Source organism: Corylus avellana, chromosome 10 (genome assembly GCF_965113065.1).
Source record: "Corylus avellana chromosome 10, dhCorAvel1.hap1.2, whole genome shotgun sequence".
In the NCBI taxonomy this organism is placed as follows: domain Eukaryota; kingdom Viridiplantae; phylum Streptophyta; class Magnoliopsida; order Fagales; family Betulaceae; genus Corylus; species Corylus avellana.
The window spans coordinates 363536-380435 of record NC_142499.1 but is presented as its reverse complement, the minus strand read 5'-3'; the positions used below and the strand labels follow the sequence as shown (position 1 = coordinate 380435).

Genomic DNA, 16900 nt, shown 5'->3' with positions numbered 1-16900 from the left:
TTGGAAGTACTTACAAAGATAAAAATCACCGGCACCCTATCACTTTTGTTCGAAAGACTAGGTCCTCCCCTCCATGTGATGCTTGTGGCAAGACTTTCGACGGCATGGCCCTTGAGTGCACTCGATGCAAGTTCAACGTCCACGGCATGAATTCCGAGTGTATGCAAAAAATAAGTACTGAAGTGCTACATCCATAACACTGCAGGGTTGTGTGGATAATGGCTACACAAGTAAGTTTGGTTGTTGAGTCCAATAAGTTCCGGTTGTTGGGTCCAATAAAGCTAAGCAATTGAGATTGCTTCAGCTATCGTTTAGTTTATCCCTTTAAGCTTGGAGTAGTTCAGTTGGGTCTGGAGTTTGTCTTGAAGTCTGGTGAGAACAATCATGAGTGGTTTTTAAGTTGAATTAGTCTTTTATTTCTACTGTTATTGTAATCTTTATTTCAAGAGTTAATAAAATAATGAGCCGTTTTTCCACACGAGTCAATCTACATCGCTAAATTGAAGGAAAAAATAATAATTACTAATCGTTAAAAAACAGACACAAAAGAGAAACTATTTATACGGATCAATCTTAAAACAAATAAATAACAAAAGACTATACTTGGATCAAAATTTAATTGCCCCACCAATACAAACTATCCAATGCATGCAGAAATGTGCTTTCAACCAAGATGCTCGACTCCAATCTTGTTGCTTTCACAGAGTATGGTTCAGCTGAGGATGATATTATATTTCAAGGAATCTGGAACCTTGTCTTGCCTCAAAATCATGTCCAAGCATGCATATCACTTTGATTTCTTTTGTTTCTTCTTTTTCCGTTTTTCTTCTCTCGTCTCTAACCTTTCATCTAAACGTTTTGAATATCGTGCACGGATCTCTAGCAACTTTGATTTTGCATCTCCAAAGAGTTCATCAGAAATTGAAGCCCTCAGTTGCTGAAATATCAAATTGGAAAATCAACCTATGTCATTTATTTATTTCTTTTCATTTATATTTTAGGCCAACCAGCTCATTTTGAATACAATATATAGGCAAGAGACAATGAACAAATACACGAACCTTGACATGATCCATAGCTGCAAGGTTGAAACCAATTCTATCTTTGCATTCCTGACAGAAATTCAACCATCATCTTGTCAAGGATATATACATCTTAAGTTTCTCTGTTTTTCTTATCATATCATACATAATAATACCGAATCAATATATATATATATATATATATATATATATATATATATATATATATATAAACAATAACAAACATCACCTCCCATCTCCACACTTATTGCATGTTAGTTATATGTACACCAGTTTTAGTGTTCTTGTTGCATATATCTTAAATGGCTATATAATGTTTTTTCTCTTTGTTTTGGCCGGGTGACCAGTTACATGTCAAGTTAGGAGTAAATTTAGTCAGTTAATACAAAGTGATGAGAGGCCTTTAATATTTATTAAACCATTGAAAGAAATCTTGACATTAAGATTAGTAAAGTAATGGTGTGCAAGACTAGGGCAAGGCAAGAAGAAACAGTTGTTTACGATGGATTTCCTGTTTGGCTCAGTCTATGCATCAGACAAAACATTCATTGTTACTTCCTTGCGCTAGTATAGTTATACCCTACAGACTAACGACTACAAATTGGAACTTAATGAATTACATATTTTACACCAACGAAGATTGACCAAGACTGTAATATGGAGATTGGCAACCCCACAGACAAGTTTGTTCAAGCCCTTCACCTAACATGTGTAATAAAATGCAGATTAAACATACTAAAAACAACATTCACCTTGTAAAACTTTTTTGTACAAAACTCTAAGCCTATGATTACCTTGAGTGTTGCATACAGCTTGTCCTTAAGAACTGTCAACATGGGTTTAGCAGCTGGGGTAGTAACCAACTGATTATGATGTGTCTGCAGTAGCACTGTAGAAGCCCTGCAAACAAGCTCAATCTGCAAAAGACTGCGCAATTAATAGGATTACATCAACAAATAAAGTTTAGGTACATATGGCAAAAATAAAGCTTATTCTCTTCCAAGTGCCTTCCAATCTTTGAATTTCTTTTTCTTACGATTTGTTAATGACTCTTTGCTTTTTTCTTTTCTTGATACGATAAATACTTTTTAGGAGGAACTTCACTTACCCTTTGACGTACCACCACTTTTTCAATATTCCCCCTAAACTTCTAAATTTAGTGATGTGGGGTACTAATTTATCAGCCCCTTTCAATCACCACATCCATTAGGATTTTCCATAAAATCCTCAGGAAAGAAACATAAATGACCAAAATACCTTTCAAAAAATTCAAAAAAAAACGACCCACTGCCACTGCAGGGGGTCCAGAGTAGACTGACTCATGGCCACGCCGTGGGTCATTTTCCTTTTTTTGCATTTTTTATTTTTATTTTTCAGTTTTTGAAATAAATTAAAAATTTTAATTTTTTTTTTTTTAAATCTAAGGTCATGGTTGTATTTTTAGAAATTTTATAGAGGTAGAACAGACATTTTATACACTAGCAGTTTAAGTTAACGAAAAAATCAAATGGTAGGAGGGATTGAAAGGGGCTGTTAAATCATTACTCCGCATTGCAAATTTTTTAAGATTAGGGGAGACACTGAAAAAAGCATAGTAGTGAAGTTTCCCCTGATTTTTATTTGACAAAACAGGGGTGAGAATAATGCTTACAATGACGAAGAATGATGCTAAAATTGAAAATAGAGGCACACTGACACAAACAAACAATGAAAAAAATCGATATGAAAGCGAAAGGGATAATATATTATAGATGATAGTCTATTAAAATGCTAATCATATTAACATTTACAAGCATATAAAACCTATATATCCAAGCATGCCAATGTTTCTGCACCTTTATAAGGCAGATAAGCCTACCTTATCAAGATGTGAAGTCCAATCCTTCAAGTAAGACATAAGCTTCAAAGCATCAGAAAACGGTAAAGCCTGCACAGGAAGACACTTGCAGTTAAACTTCTCATGTTAATGACCTAGACATAAAAGAGGAATCCTAACCAAACCAAGCATAATTGCACAATAACATCTAGTGGCACAGGGAAAATAAAGATCCATTTTCTGTCCACTTAATAGAGTCATCTAACTTTCAGGGGCAAGATCCAAAGTTCTTATTTTTTCAACTTTTACTTTGTTGGATAAGCAAAGAAGGTCTCAAAAACCAATTGAACTTTAAGCAACAAAAGGTGCACTGGAATTCTTTTTCGACATCAGTTTTGGAGAAAACTATTGTTCTTTCAAAAAATAAATAAATATCTAAGATTTCACAGGCCAAAAAAAAACTTATGAGAAGTATACAATATCAGACGGTGGAAGTATCACATGTTCCAGTGGCAAGGGCTTCAATGAGCAACTCCTAATACAAATGAACAGGTCAGGATAAGGTAGAAGAACTACAACAGATTTTGCCCAACTAGGAGATCTTAAGTTGGATGTCAAGAATCACGGTTGTATGATAAACCCCTTCCATATAAAATGATAGATGCCTTAGTACAACTGATTTGCATTGATTAACTTAGTTCCTGACTTCACTATATGAGAACAACGGGATATTCGTGCTGCTAACTTACCATCAATGTTTGCTCCAAATCACTAGTGTGAACATTAGAAAATGCACGGAGAACAAAATCAGATGGTGAGAGCCCGAGCATAATAATATTTGGTTGGAATTCCACAACTTTTCCTCCGCTTTTCTCCTCCTGAATGTTAAAAGGCCAATCAAGTCAATAGGAATATTTATGAATCTGAGATCCCGTTACAGATAATATCCCATGAGATTAAGTCACCAAAATGATACATCCCTTTCAAATAAATTTGTTGGGTGGGAGGGGTTGGGTAGGGGGTTGTATGTGCGTTTGTGTGTTTATGTATCCAGTAAAGATGCCACTTATCCAAAAAAAAAAAAAAAAATTGCAGCAAAAAATTGGGTGAAGTTTTTGTTACAACTTCCTGCATAGTTTAAAATCACACCAAAAAAGCAGTGTTGGCAAAAGCACAAAATTTGGACCTCTGCAAAAAGTGATTTTTGTCAAATAAATGGATCCAAAAGACATTTTTCTGTGTCACCAAATGCTCAATATGGGTAGGCCCCACCCAAAAATGGCTTTGCGCCCTCCAAGAAATGGAAACAAACAGATACATGGACACATCAGTTAGACCAGATTGGAACAATAATGGAAACTAAATTTACCTCATGTTCAGCAATACGCTTCATTTCTACCTCTGCCATGTCTAGTGCATCAATAATTCTGTCAGTTGCTGTAAGGGTTTCCTGAGTCTTCTTTCCTGCTAAGGCCACAGCCCCCTCCTCGGGGACTTCTTCCTTGGGCATGTACCTATTTTCAAATGCATTGTCAAGGTCAGACTCGAACATCTCTTCCAACCTTTTTTCTTTCTCTTCCTGCAGGTTCAAATTGCACATTTTGTTTGGTTAAACATTAGTCACAAAAACTGAAGTATCTGAATTAAGGGTTCTATTATTCCTTTTAATTAAATGAAACAATTTTAGAACCAAAGTAAAAACAAGAAGTAAATACCTCAATGAAAAAGGGTTCGTCAGTACGATCCCAACGACGTATGGATTGGTCATAAGATCCAGTGACAATGAAATCACCCCGATTGCTGATTGCAAGACAACAAATACCCGCATGATGTCCCTTAAGAGTTAAAAGCAACTCAAATTTATCCGCATCCCAGTATTTGACTAGGCGATCTTTCCCCACACTGAACATGTAATGGGTATTTCGTACAAATTGCACTGCCATGACACTGCCATGTAAAAAGCTCATCAGAATTGTTTTATAAGACTTATGCAAATGCTAAATATACATCTTTTTACATTTAATTTTATCAAGTGCAGCACCTATCAGCATGAGCGAAAATGGACTTATGGCAGTCACCAAAATCCAAACCCCAAATTTTCAAATTTTTGTCCGAAGAGCCAGTCACCATCAGATCACCATCAGATGAAATATCCATGCATAGTACAGGTAACATGTGACCATATAAGGTAAGAAACAATTTGAGTGAATCCATAAAGTAAACCTGCAAAGGGCATAGATAAATGCATCAGAATGATGTATCCGACACCAAAGCAAATACAATCAACATTAGTCCATCAACCATTTAGTCCAATATTCCTCCTTGTTGTCTTTGTTTAGATATGGCAATGATTCACCAATGATTGAACACTCTAAAGCTATGCCTTCAATTAGAGAACAAGAACCACATATCCCTTTCAAATATTTTGTAATTTACTCGTTTGGACTTATCACTCACACCTTGAACATGTAGAAGCTTGTATCTTCACGCTAACACATTGTCTTCCATCTGTACAAGATATGATTGGCAAGTGGCAAGTACATGTGATACATTTGGTCCAAGTTGTTCACTTATAAATTTCAAGTAGCATGTCATGATACACAACTGGCTTCATTTAGTAAGCTTTCAACAATTTTATCTAATCTTGATGGGTATCCCAGAAATCCAACACAACTATAGAGATGGGAAAGTTTAAATGCATATTTCACAGAACTAGAAAAACTCTATAGGTCCCTCCTCCTAATGGTTTTTGGTCCAGTCTATCATAACCCTCAGTCAACTTGAGAAGTAGATAACTCTCTTCCTTAGGCTTCTTGGAGACAAAACTACAATGATCCCTCAATTACCAACTAGCAAGAATCTTTTACATGGAACCTATCAAACCAAACAATGAAACAAAACCAAAATGTATAAGGTTGAGTTGGTCAGACCTGCACTGTACAATCCGAGACTGCAGCAGCAACATATTTAGCATCAGGGCTTACTGCAACCACAAGAACATCACCATTCACCTTCTTAACGTTCACATTTGAAATTGTTAGGGACTTAGTATCCTGCAAAACAAAAAAAAAACATAACCCTTGTTATAAGTAAATCAATTTTATTAGAAAGCGCAAAATGACACAAGCCAATATACAAAACATATACAAGAGAGAACCCAATTAGGAAGAAAACGAACACAAGACCATAAAATTCGTAAAGCTAGAAAAGCGAGGGTATTCGTCAAATAAACCATCCATCATAAAAATCCAGATGTTAAATCATAAGATCTAAACCTTGAAAAAAAAAATTGCAACAGAATGACACTTTCAAGTGTGGCACTGATTACATCTATAGATATTTTCCCTACTTTGTTGAAATGACACGACCATTTACAAGCACCCAGAGCAGATCACCTGTGTTCACACGTTATCAGAGATATCCATGAATTTCAGAAAAACGGAGAAGGCATCAAAGGGTTTACTTTTCAAATGAACCTTAATAGAAAGTAGAAGGTCTCTCGCCATTATCATTTAATAATAACATAATATTATGCTGGAAGTAATAGGACCTTTTTTATAATTACAATTTTTTTTTTCATAAAAAGGAGTTTCAACTTGGACAAACATCCTAAATAATAGATAATGAGGTACAATACAAAACTTAGACATGTTAAAAGTAGAATGTAAGAAGAACATACTTGACCAGATCTTTGTTTAATCTGGTATTCCCAGAACTTAATTTCATGATCTGCACTTCCTGTGACAAAACCATTTTCATTTGGAATCGCCGCCATTGACCAAACAGTTTTACTGTGAGCTTCCACTGCTTCAAGGCACATTCCACTCCCGACGTCAATAATTTCCACAGTTCCTTTTTTAGTTCCAACAAGTGCATACTTGTTCTGAGGAATAATTAAACCACATTGTCCGTACCCAGACTCAATAGTTCGGAGGCAAGAACCATTACTTGGATTCCAAATCTTTACTATCTTGTCACTAGTTGACATCAAAAGAGAGTTGTCTGAACTAAGTGTAACACTTGTGACAAATGAACGGTGTCCTTGGAGCTTCACAGCAAGTGCTTTTGAGCAACCATTGCTTTCAATGGAATAAAATTTCAATAGATTGTTGTTCAAAGACACCGCTAAAGTAGCCAACAAATTCTTTGGAGTAACTGGACAGAAAGAAATGGAGCATATTTTTTTGCTAGCTCGAACAATATGAAAAAGCTTAAAAACATCAGTGGCAGTAACCAAGGGAGAATTTCCTTCCTCTCCAGTGCCATGATTTGTATGGCCATTTTCTATAACCTCAGCTGCCCCTTTTGCAGATTCTTTGTCTTTCTTCCGATGAAGCCTACGTTTTGCTTTACGCTTTGCTTTAGCCTCATCCAATATGCTGAATATCTCTATTGTTTTTCCTGCAACTTGGCAAGCAAGCAAATTTCCTGATTTGTTGAATATCACAGTTGAGACTCTATCATGGCTTTGTCGTTTAATTTCTCCAAATGACTTCAAAATATTCCATTTATTTTGAGTAGATGAATCTCCATTGCTGACAACTTCGGTTCCATCCATAATTGTGTAAAATCGAAGTTCCACATCTGCAGACCCACTAACCAGAAATCTTTCCTCTGGATCAACGTCTATGGACCATATTTCACTATGATGATCACTTACTATTTGCATACACCGCTTGGTTTCAATATCCCACACTCTCAATAACTTGTCTTTGGAGGAACTAACAAGCTTTTTACCAAAATCTAAGAAAACGAGATCAGTTACCTACAATAAGTAAAAGTGAAAGCAAATAAACAATAATCACAATTTATACAGAGTGCAAGATAGATAAATGAAAAAAAAAAAAAAAATCCCCCGGATAAGCAAGCTAACCTGGTCACAATGCCCAAGAAGGCGATACAAGCCTTTCTCGCCAACCACATCCCATACTATTATATCGTTATCCTTGCCTTTGCCTCCAGAGGCAAGCAAAGATCCAAGCTTATTGTATCGAAGCGCAGTCACAGCCCCTTTATGTCCTTCCAATTTGGTCTCACAATTTCCATTTTCGCTATCCCAAATTCTTATGGTACCATCTGCATACCCACTTGCAATCTGCAATCAAAAACTCTTCCTCTTACATTAACCGAGCACATAAATTCATCAATTCAGAATTAGAGAATCGGCACTAATTCTATGGAAATGTGAGGAACTTAGATGCTAAAATCTCAAAATAAGTATCAAATATATGTTGGGGAAGAAAACATTATGATACAAAAAAAACTAACTAAAATCCTGGAAAACATTATTAAAACCAATACACAGCGTAAGTATATCACTATTAGAACTTAAACCTTAGTATCTCATTTTTCAGACTTCAAAACATTCAAAACTAAAAGAAAAATATTTAAAGAACTTTCTTTTCTTCTCTTTGTTTTTCTTCGCGTCAATTTCTCGGCAACCAAACCAATACCAAGGAAAAAAAGAAAAAAGCTGTCACCAGAGAAGAAGAAGAAGACGAAGAGGCAATGGAGGTGACGGCGACAGAAGCTTCACGAGAGGCGGGCGAAGGGGCTAGGGTTTTGGTGCAGAGGCCCTGCCGCACGTGCCACACGCCCACCTTCTCCAGCGCCGGAGCCAGCAGGTGCTTCCCAGAGCTGTCGTACGCGATATTGGCCTCACGGGATACAATGACTCCGAAGGCCGCTGCCGGCTCATACCGAAGATACGACTTCACCATCGCTGCTAAGCTGCAATGGCGGGTTTTGGTTTTCGCTGCCTCTTCGTGAGGACTGAGGTTTAAGGGTTTAAGTTTAACCGTTTAAGGTCAAACGTGGGCCTTTGTCAATTGATAGACTACAAAGCCCAGCCCAAATTAAGTTTTGTGTTTTTGAAAGAACAGTTTGGTTGAGAGAGAGAAAGAATATGATGCCTAAAGATATTGGTCAATTGTTGATCCTATATAAAATATAAATATAAAAAGAAAATTAAAATATGGTGGCTGAACCACCCCCAAATTCTTCTTTTTATTTGTAGTTTTGTTTCTTTCTTTTTTTTTTCTTTTTTTTTTTAATAATTATAGTTTATATTTTATTATTATATGTGACACGTGTCACACTATAATTGGTATTGATGTAACACTTAACGGTTCCGTTAAAAATTTGGACATAAGTTGAATGCACGGGCCTTTTTGTGGTATGGATTTGATTATATTTTCTAGCCTACCACAACCATCACATTTTACCTCTAAATAGACCATCCAATATAATTGTATCATCTAGTCATTTAATAAAAAGGTACTTACAAATGGTAAATATTGTAGGCTTCTACCCAAAATTTGTGTTCTATTTTTTTTTATGTGTGCTTCCACTTCTCTCGCATATCTTATTTATTTTATTATTTTTAAAATAATCTAAGTGTATCTGATGTTAGAACAGTCCTTACTTACTTACATGTGAATATTCTAGTATATTTTTGTTGCTTATAATTAAGCTGCATCTAAACAAAATATAAAAATATAAAATGAAAAGGTACAAAAATAAACAAACAATTAATACTAAAACAACTGGTATAACCTCATTCCACCAGCAAAATGAGAACTTTCTATAGTGGCTTTCACTTTTTCTCTGGTGGCATAGTCATCGCTTTAGCCTCATGACACCCGGTGGAGTGCCAAAGCCCTTCACTCATCTCTCATAAGATTAGCCCATTTGGCATGACAAACCCTCTCATGACTTATATTTTACAAGAATAATTAAAAAATAAACCACCTAAAACTCAATTATAGTACATTTGATCTGTGATTTTGTATGCTAAACGTGTATTTTTATACAAAATCGTTGAAAAAGTCCGGCTCTACAGCACGTTGAAAAATAAATGGTAGTTTGAAATTGGGCAAAGAAATACATTTAAGAGCGATTTTAAAAAGTGTGTTTACTAAACATTTAAATGGGTTTCTAAAGTGTGCATGTTTACCACACGTTCTGAAACCATTAAATCAAATTGACGGTGTTTTAATTTTTTTTTTTCTTAAACAAATTAAGAAGCTTATCTTGGTTATTATAATTTTACTGCAGACAGAAGTAATCTTTTCAGACGTCAACAACTAGAGGTACCCATTAAATTGGTCAGTACTCAATATATACGAGAAACTGTTCTAACGGAATCTTTCGTTCATATTTTGGCCTCCGGACGATAACTTCCCGTCCATTTTCATGACATCTTTTTTCTTGGTAAAATTTTTGATAATGCATGTGATCACTGTTTTCTGGTTTGAAATGATGAATGTATATATATACAACTTTCTCACTTCCTATGACGTCTATCATACCTCACTGTTTATTCTAGGATTTTACCTCATTTCAAGCAGTGCATGTGAGTAGACCAAAAAACACTTTAAAAACTTGCGGGTTGGTGGTTTTCAGGCCAGACATGGCGGCACATGTGTGCTTCCTGCAATATGGACAGAAATTATATCAACCTTGAAGTTAGATTTGCTGGTTTGGTCTGCGAGCCATGATAGTAGGCATTAAAGTCCAGTTGCATGGGGCACCTCTTACAATTTATGTGGTTGGTGGTGACAACTGTAAAGACTTCTAGCATGTACATTGACAAGCTCCATAACTAGCTACATCCATCTTTTATTCGCGTAATCAAAAGATGAAATCATGATTTTTTTTTTCATTGGAAAGGGCCTGGATTAAACTTAATTTTGATACTAAGTTATGCCGTCTCCCTCTCCCCTTATTTGATTAGGAAAAAAAAAAATGAAGTAATCTAAGTTTAAAGTCTCTTCTCAATGATGATAATAATGATATATAATAGATAATAAGATAGAGAGAATAAAAGATATTTCCAAGGAACCTTTTAGACATGCCTCAATGACAAAGAAGTAATAATAAAGTAAGAACCATCATATATATAATATTTTTGGACAGAAAATAAATGTTTACAAGATGAGCTGATGAGAGAGACGGCAAAACTTAATTAGTTGGCCAAGTGTGCCAATGAGAAAGAAACAAAAGCATTTTCCAGTGAACCTTTGTATATATACATATGAGTCAATGACAGACAGGGTTGTCTTGAGATCGAATACTACAAAATAAACCATCCTCGTCATTTGATATTCTAATTATCTTCTCTTTAATAGCTTACTATACATATCACTATCTATATAACGAAGAGAGCGATATATAGAGACAGGAGAGAGAGGATTTTGGAAACAAAACAAAAACAGTGAAACGAAGAAGAAAATTGAATCGGTGGTGGGAATGGTCGACAGTCGGTGGCAATTAGGTGATCAACTTGGAAATTGGAAATTGGAGAATTCGAAAGTGACAAGATATATGGCCGCCAATTTAATTTGTAATTAACCGACCTATATATATATATATATATTCTTAATTATTTTTGTTATATCAATTTTGTATGAAAGTATTAAGAAGCTTTGGTCTATATATCTCAGCTGTCCTAGTCACAGCCCACCGGCCAATTTTGCTCTCAATGTATATATATATATTCCCATGTGCTTGTTTCACCAGTAGCTTTTGATTAAAGTGGCAGCATCAAAATGGACAGACAAGACAGTATGTGCAGTTAGGTAGGTAGTATATAAATCCAACTAGTATACAAAAAAATTTGGTGCGGGGGGAAAGTAAAGCAATTGTAGTTAGCATATTGAGTGAGGCGAAATTTGGAGTTGCAAAGGATAAATTCCGTGAGTAAATGTAGTCAATAAAAGGTGAGACATTCAATATTGTGGCCCCAAACTTGCTAGCATAGATTGTAGACTATGACCAACCTAGCTCACCCTCTAGACCTTTGTCACAAACTTGTTTTTTTATCTAAACTGAGCTACATGGGGTAGCTTGTTCAACATTAAAGCTATAATTTATGGACAAGGATAAATTGCTGAGTCAATGAAATTGGAGTTTGAAATAAAAATAATAATAATAATAGAGTATGGTGGACCAATTCATGCATTGGGGACACACCTAGACCTTAGAGGGTATTGGGCTCGTTTAGCTTTTCGCCCAAGTGCGGATCAAATGAACATTTGATCCATATGTCATTTGTCTCATTGAGAATCCTTGCTCTCCTGCCACGTCGTCTTAACGACCAACAATGAGACAACTTTGACAATCACTTGCAGAACAATTTGTACCATCAACCATGTTTAACTCACGCCGATGGGTGTTAGAATATTATATTTTCGTAATATTCTTAATATATTACTGAAATATTTGATATTATATTTATTATTGTAAATATGCTGATTTTATGTGATTTTATAATTATTGTATTTCCTTTCTTTTAGAGCCTCATTCAACTATAAATAAGTCATTCTACTGTACAATTGAATATATATTATAAATACAAATTTTTTCTCTACAATTATTTTTCTGTTGTCTTTTTCATCATGGTAGCAGAGCTCCCCAACAAGCTAGTTACGACCCTCTCCCTCCCCTCTCACATTCTATATATACGAGATCATTGTTGCAGGTAGGTTTCTAAGCATTTATCCTCTCATTCACGCATTCATTTGCTCATTCTCCAAGAATTTTTCATTGACTTGGGCATTAGAGTATCCCTTGTCAAGACCTCTAATTTGTTTTTCTTGTCTTACCACATGTCTTCTCGGCAAGTCTATTGGCATACACTACAAAAAAAATTATTAATTTCTGACGTGGCTATAGTACACGAATTTTTGCCACGTCAGTAAATATTTTCCTGACATGAAAAAGTTGGTAGGTCAATAATTAGTGACGTGCCAAGCAGTAACACGTCAGTAAAAAAAATTTACTGACTCCTATGTTTCTAACCTTCAACATACGTCAGAAAACGCTAGTCAAGAAAAAATAGTTATTTTTTAGTGATACTTAATTTAGTGCGTCTATGAGAATTGTTTGATGATCATTTATAATCTTACCATAACTCTTTACTAAATGAGGGATTGACATCATGGGACTCTATTGGCCAAGTGACCACTTCCAACATACTCTCATCTAATTATATTCTAAACTATTAAATGTAAGAGGTGGGGTAGAAGAATATATCTCCTAAATGTTGGAAATATATTGTTCTTGGGTTTGCGTACTCGTACAAAAAGAAAAGAAGTTCGTGGAGAATATTTGTATATAATTAACATGGTGGGACACTTTGGATATCATTAAGAAGCTGGAATCTTTTTTCTTTTTCTTTTTTTCGCACAATGACAAATAGATCGTGGCAAATGATCGATCTTTTTATTGTATGTATTTTATTTTATTGTAGAATTATTTAAATTTTGAGTGCTTTGTGTTTTGTATTGTTTGATAATATTAAAAAAAAAAAAAAAAAAGAAGAAAAGGATAAAACTTTATCAAACAAAGCCAAATAGAAGTCTTCTTTCTTTGATAAAAGGTCCCTTTCTTGTGGGCTAATAATGAAAGATTTTTCTCTAATAGAAGGTATGAAATGATTGTGGACCTATAAAACATTTGTTTATCAAATGAAATTCATGATATTAATTTAAACTTAGACAAAAGAAAAAGAAAAAGAAATTCATGTTATTTAAACTATGTATTTCAATTCTTTTTCTGTCGCCATGACTGTAATATTTTTTGATGCATGGGATGAGACAAAATTTTTCTTTTAATATATGTTCTTAAAATAAATATATAATTCTCACATAAATTCTTAAAAATATATGTAAAAATTAATCACATGCTTTATTTAATGGACTAGTTTGATTAAGACATGATTACAGTTGCTGTGATAAGCAAATAGATAAAAATATAGGTAGAGTAAGAGAGCATTTTGACGATGACGAGGGAATATTTGTGGCCGCCGTCGACGGAGACATGCACTTGCCAGTTGCCACCACGAAAGGAATTGTAAAAAAATGCATCCATCAGGAATATTAAGCTTCTCATCGATCGGATGTTGCCTTCTTTCACTTTCTTTGGTAGGACCTAACGTAACGTTAACTTAATTTTAAAAATCCAGAATTCGTCCTTTTGGGAACATCTTCTTCAACATTTCTCCCATATATATATTCTTCCCTTTTTCCCTTTGCCCAAATGCATCATGCGTGCTTCAACCACTTGTATTTGCTTTTTGAAAATTCCTGTACAATTCCTATGTCACTGAGCACCAGCAACTAGCCTGTTCACCCTACACGAAATTAGTAAATTATAATTGATTAGTGTCTGATCCGTTTAATTAACATTAACTCAAATTTAACACACGAGCGAAAATTTCCATCTTTCTAGCTACATCTATTTTCCTTTAATTATCTACTTATCCACTCTCACAAATAATTTCAGGATGGCAGGGTCTATTAATTCCACCTTTCTGTATGGACTCATATTGGAGAGTCGCTTTCATAAGTTCTTATTAAAAATGGCAGAGATATAACTGTAGATGGGTCAATGGTTCATTCTTCGAAACCCATAATTTAATCATAAAATTTAACTAGTTGAGACATAGCTAATCAATGACCAATCATGCATGATAATTTTTTTTATTGCATCACCGGCCAATACAAATCTAGTGAGACATTATTTTTTTAGGAAATTAAGACAGAGACATTTATTTATTTATTGGAACCTCCACCGGACACTAAAAATCTGTATTGTAATCTAAGGAGACATCTTTTTATTAAGGAAAAAGACATTACTTTTTGTTGTTTATTAGATGTCTATTAAATCTTTTTAAATTACCATGCAATTCACAACATCCCTCTCAAACTATAAATTGTAATAACGTTTTCTCTAAACTAACAAAAAATCCCCAAAGGCCAACAAAAATAACAAAAATATCATAAATTTATTTCAATAAAACAAAAATACTTTAATAAATCTGACCAAAAAAGAAAACAAAAACAAAAATTCTTTAAGAAAAAAATGATTTTTTTTTTTTTTAATTTCCACACCCTAGTTTTTTACTTTATATTTTTTAATTTCTTTTAGTTTAATTTTATTAAGGGTATTTTTTTTTTTTTTTTTCATTTGGAGCATTGACAATTTTTTGTAGTTTGGGAAGGATATTGTCTCAATTGAAATTTTGGAAGAATATTGTTAATTAAGTGATAGTTTGAGGGGTAGGTGAAATTTTTTCTAAAAAAAATTAATGAATTACACAAAGGGAAATAATTCTCTATATTTTTCAAATCTCTCATTTTTTTTTTTGTACGTACAATTTTTTTTTTTGTTTGTTCTTTTCCATAACAAAAGAGTTCACATACTCAAAAAGATGCGTATCCCAATAAGTGGGAAGAAACAAGAAGGGAGGGGTATAGGTGCAATATGTACAACTCATATTAAAGAATACTCGAGTTTTAACTCGAACAAAAAATTCAGGCACTTATTTAGAGTAGTTAGGCATCTACCTGACAAAGTGGGGTTCAAATGTTTTCTCGTATGAAAGCCAATATAGACATCTCATTGCACTAGATCTAAAACACCAAAAAATAAAAATAAATAAATAATAATAATAATAATAATAATAATAAAATACTAGGTAGATAAGCTCCCAAACTTTTAAACCTTTAAAAAGGTTTTGGACACACCAGACAATAATTGGTGGCAGACTGGCAGTATACTTTTGAAGTCACCTAAAAGATGATCACCTTTGAGAGGTACCACCAAGACGAAGGCCGTGGGCCCATGTCTCTATCAACGCTCGGGTCAAACAAATCCTAGGCCTCCAATACGGAGCGTCGTCGTACGTGAGTAGCAGCCGATCCGCAAGGCGGCAAGCGACATCTTGAATTATCGCTTTCCTATACTTAACTTAATTGAAAAATTATAATGATTGCACTTGTCGGCGCCTAATACAAATGTAAAAGGTAAAATCCAACCACAAAAAAAAAAATGAGTCAAATGGTTGAGGAGGTTATAATAATCCAGTGATTATTGGTTTACCATATAACGCAACTAACAACAAATCACATTTTGAGTTTGGGCACTAATCTTCTTGATAACTACAGACAGTTTACTTAATTAATACATAATAATAAAGAATGAAACCTCAACTATTTTACCTACTTGAGTATTTTTTGTGTTTTGAATTATTTGTTTTATGTATTTGTGTTAAGAATAGAAAATGAAAATATAATTGGGTTGAAAAAAATTTCTATTTATATATGTGAAAATAAAAAATACATATGAGAATCGCATGCTCAAAGTTTCAAATGACATATATTAGTTTATTTAATTGGCCGGATTAACAAAATTTCTTCTAATCTCATTTGAATGATGGTTGATAACGCTTTTTTAAGGTAGCTTTTTACAATTTAGCAAAGAAGCAAAAAGCAAAAACACTCCGATAATTATAAGGTGTTAATGAAATGGGAAGATTACACATAAAAAAAAAAATTTAGGATGAAATTTAGGATAGAACATCATTAAAAAATAATAATAATAATAATGGCAGAATTTCCAAAAAAGAAAATAGAAATCACAATACATTAAAAAATTAAAATTTTTAATTATTATATATCAGTAAGTTATATATTAAAATGATAAACATAGTTATCAAAATTATAGAAATAATCCTTATTATAATTATCAATAAGCTTTTTGTATTTGTGGCGCGGTATATAAAGGCAGGTAAGTTTTGAGATTTCGATTTATTGAAAGCGTAGTTGTTACTGCTCACTCAGCTCGGGATTCGTAACCGTAAAAAATATTTGATTCAAAAGCGTAAACAGAGAAAAGAAAAGCTTCAAAAGTCGCTAACCACCACCGCGTCTTCAGTCTTCACCAATCTTCAACAGCTCTGTTCAACTCTCTTTGATGGTATACATATACTCTCTCTCTCTCGCTCTCTCTCTCTACACATGTATGTGTGTGTGTGATTGTAGAGGCTGTGCTTGTTTTGATTCTCATTTGTGATGTTTCTTGTTTGCCAGGTATGTAGTGGTTTGAAGCTGGTTTCTCTTTGATTTTCTGCTAAGTTTAAGAAATTATTTTTGATGATTTTGGTTTTGAGGATATTCACTACTTTTAGCATAAATTAGCTGAAACATGTGATTCTTTGGGATTCAGATTGAAGAAAGCAGGCTAAAACGAGCGGAAA

The 16900-nt window shown here is 34.0% G+C and overlaps 1 protein-coding gene across 1 annotated transcript; it reads right to left on the bottom strand.

The window, feature by feature from the left end:
* Positions 1 to 500: 500 nt before the first annotated feature.
* Positions 501 to 8610, bottom strand: LOC132191965 (putative WD repeat-containing protein C3D6.12). The gene is given in 13 exon segments (XM_059607117.2): positions 501 to 792; positions 794 to 937; positions 1062 to 1112; positions 1838 to 1960; positions 2902 to 2970; positions 3609 to 3737; positions 4229 to 4438; positions 4575 to 4806; positions 4901 to 5082; positions 5790 to 5912; positions 6539 to 7624; positions 7733 to 7954; positions 8340 to 8610. Coding segments are annotated over 13 exon segments (2835 nt in total). The 5' UTR covers positions 8580 to 8610; the 3' UTR covers positions 501 to 768.
* Between the last annotated feature and the right edge of the window lie 8290 nt (positions 8611 to 16900).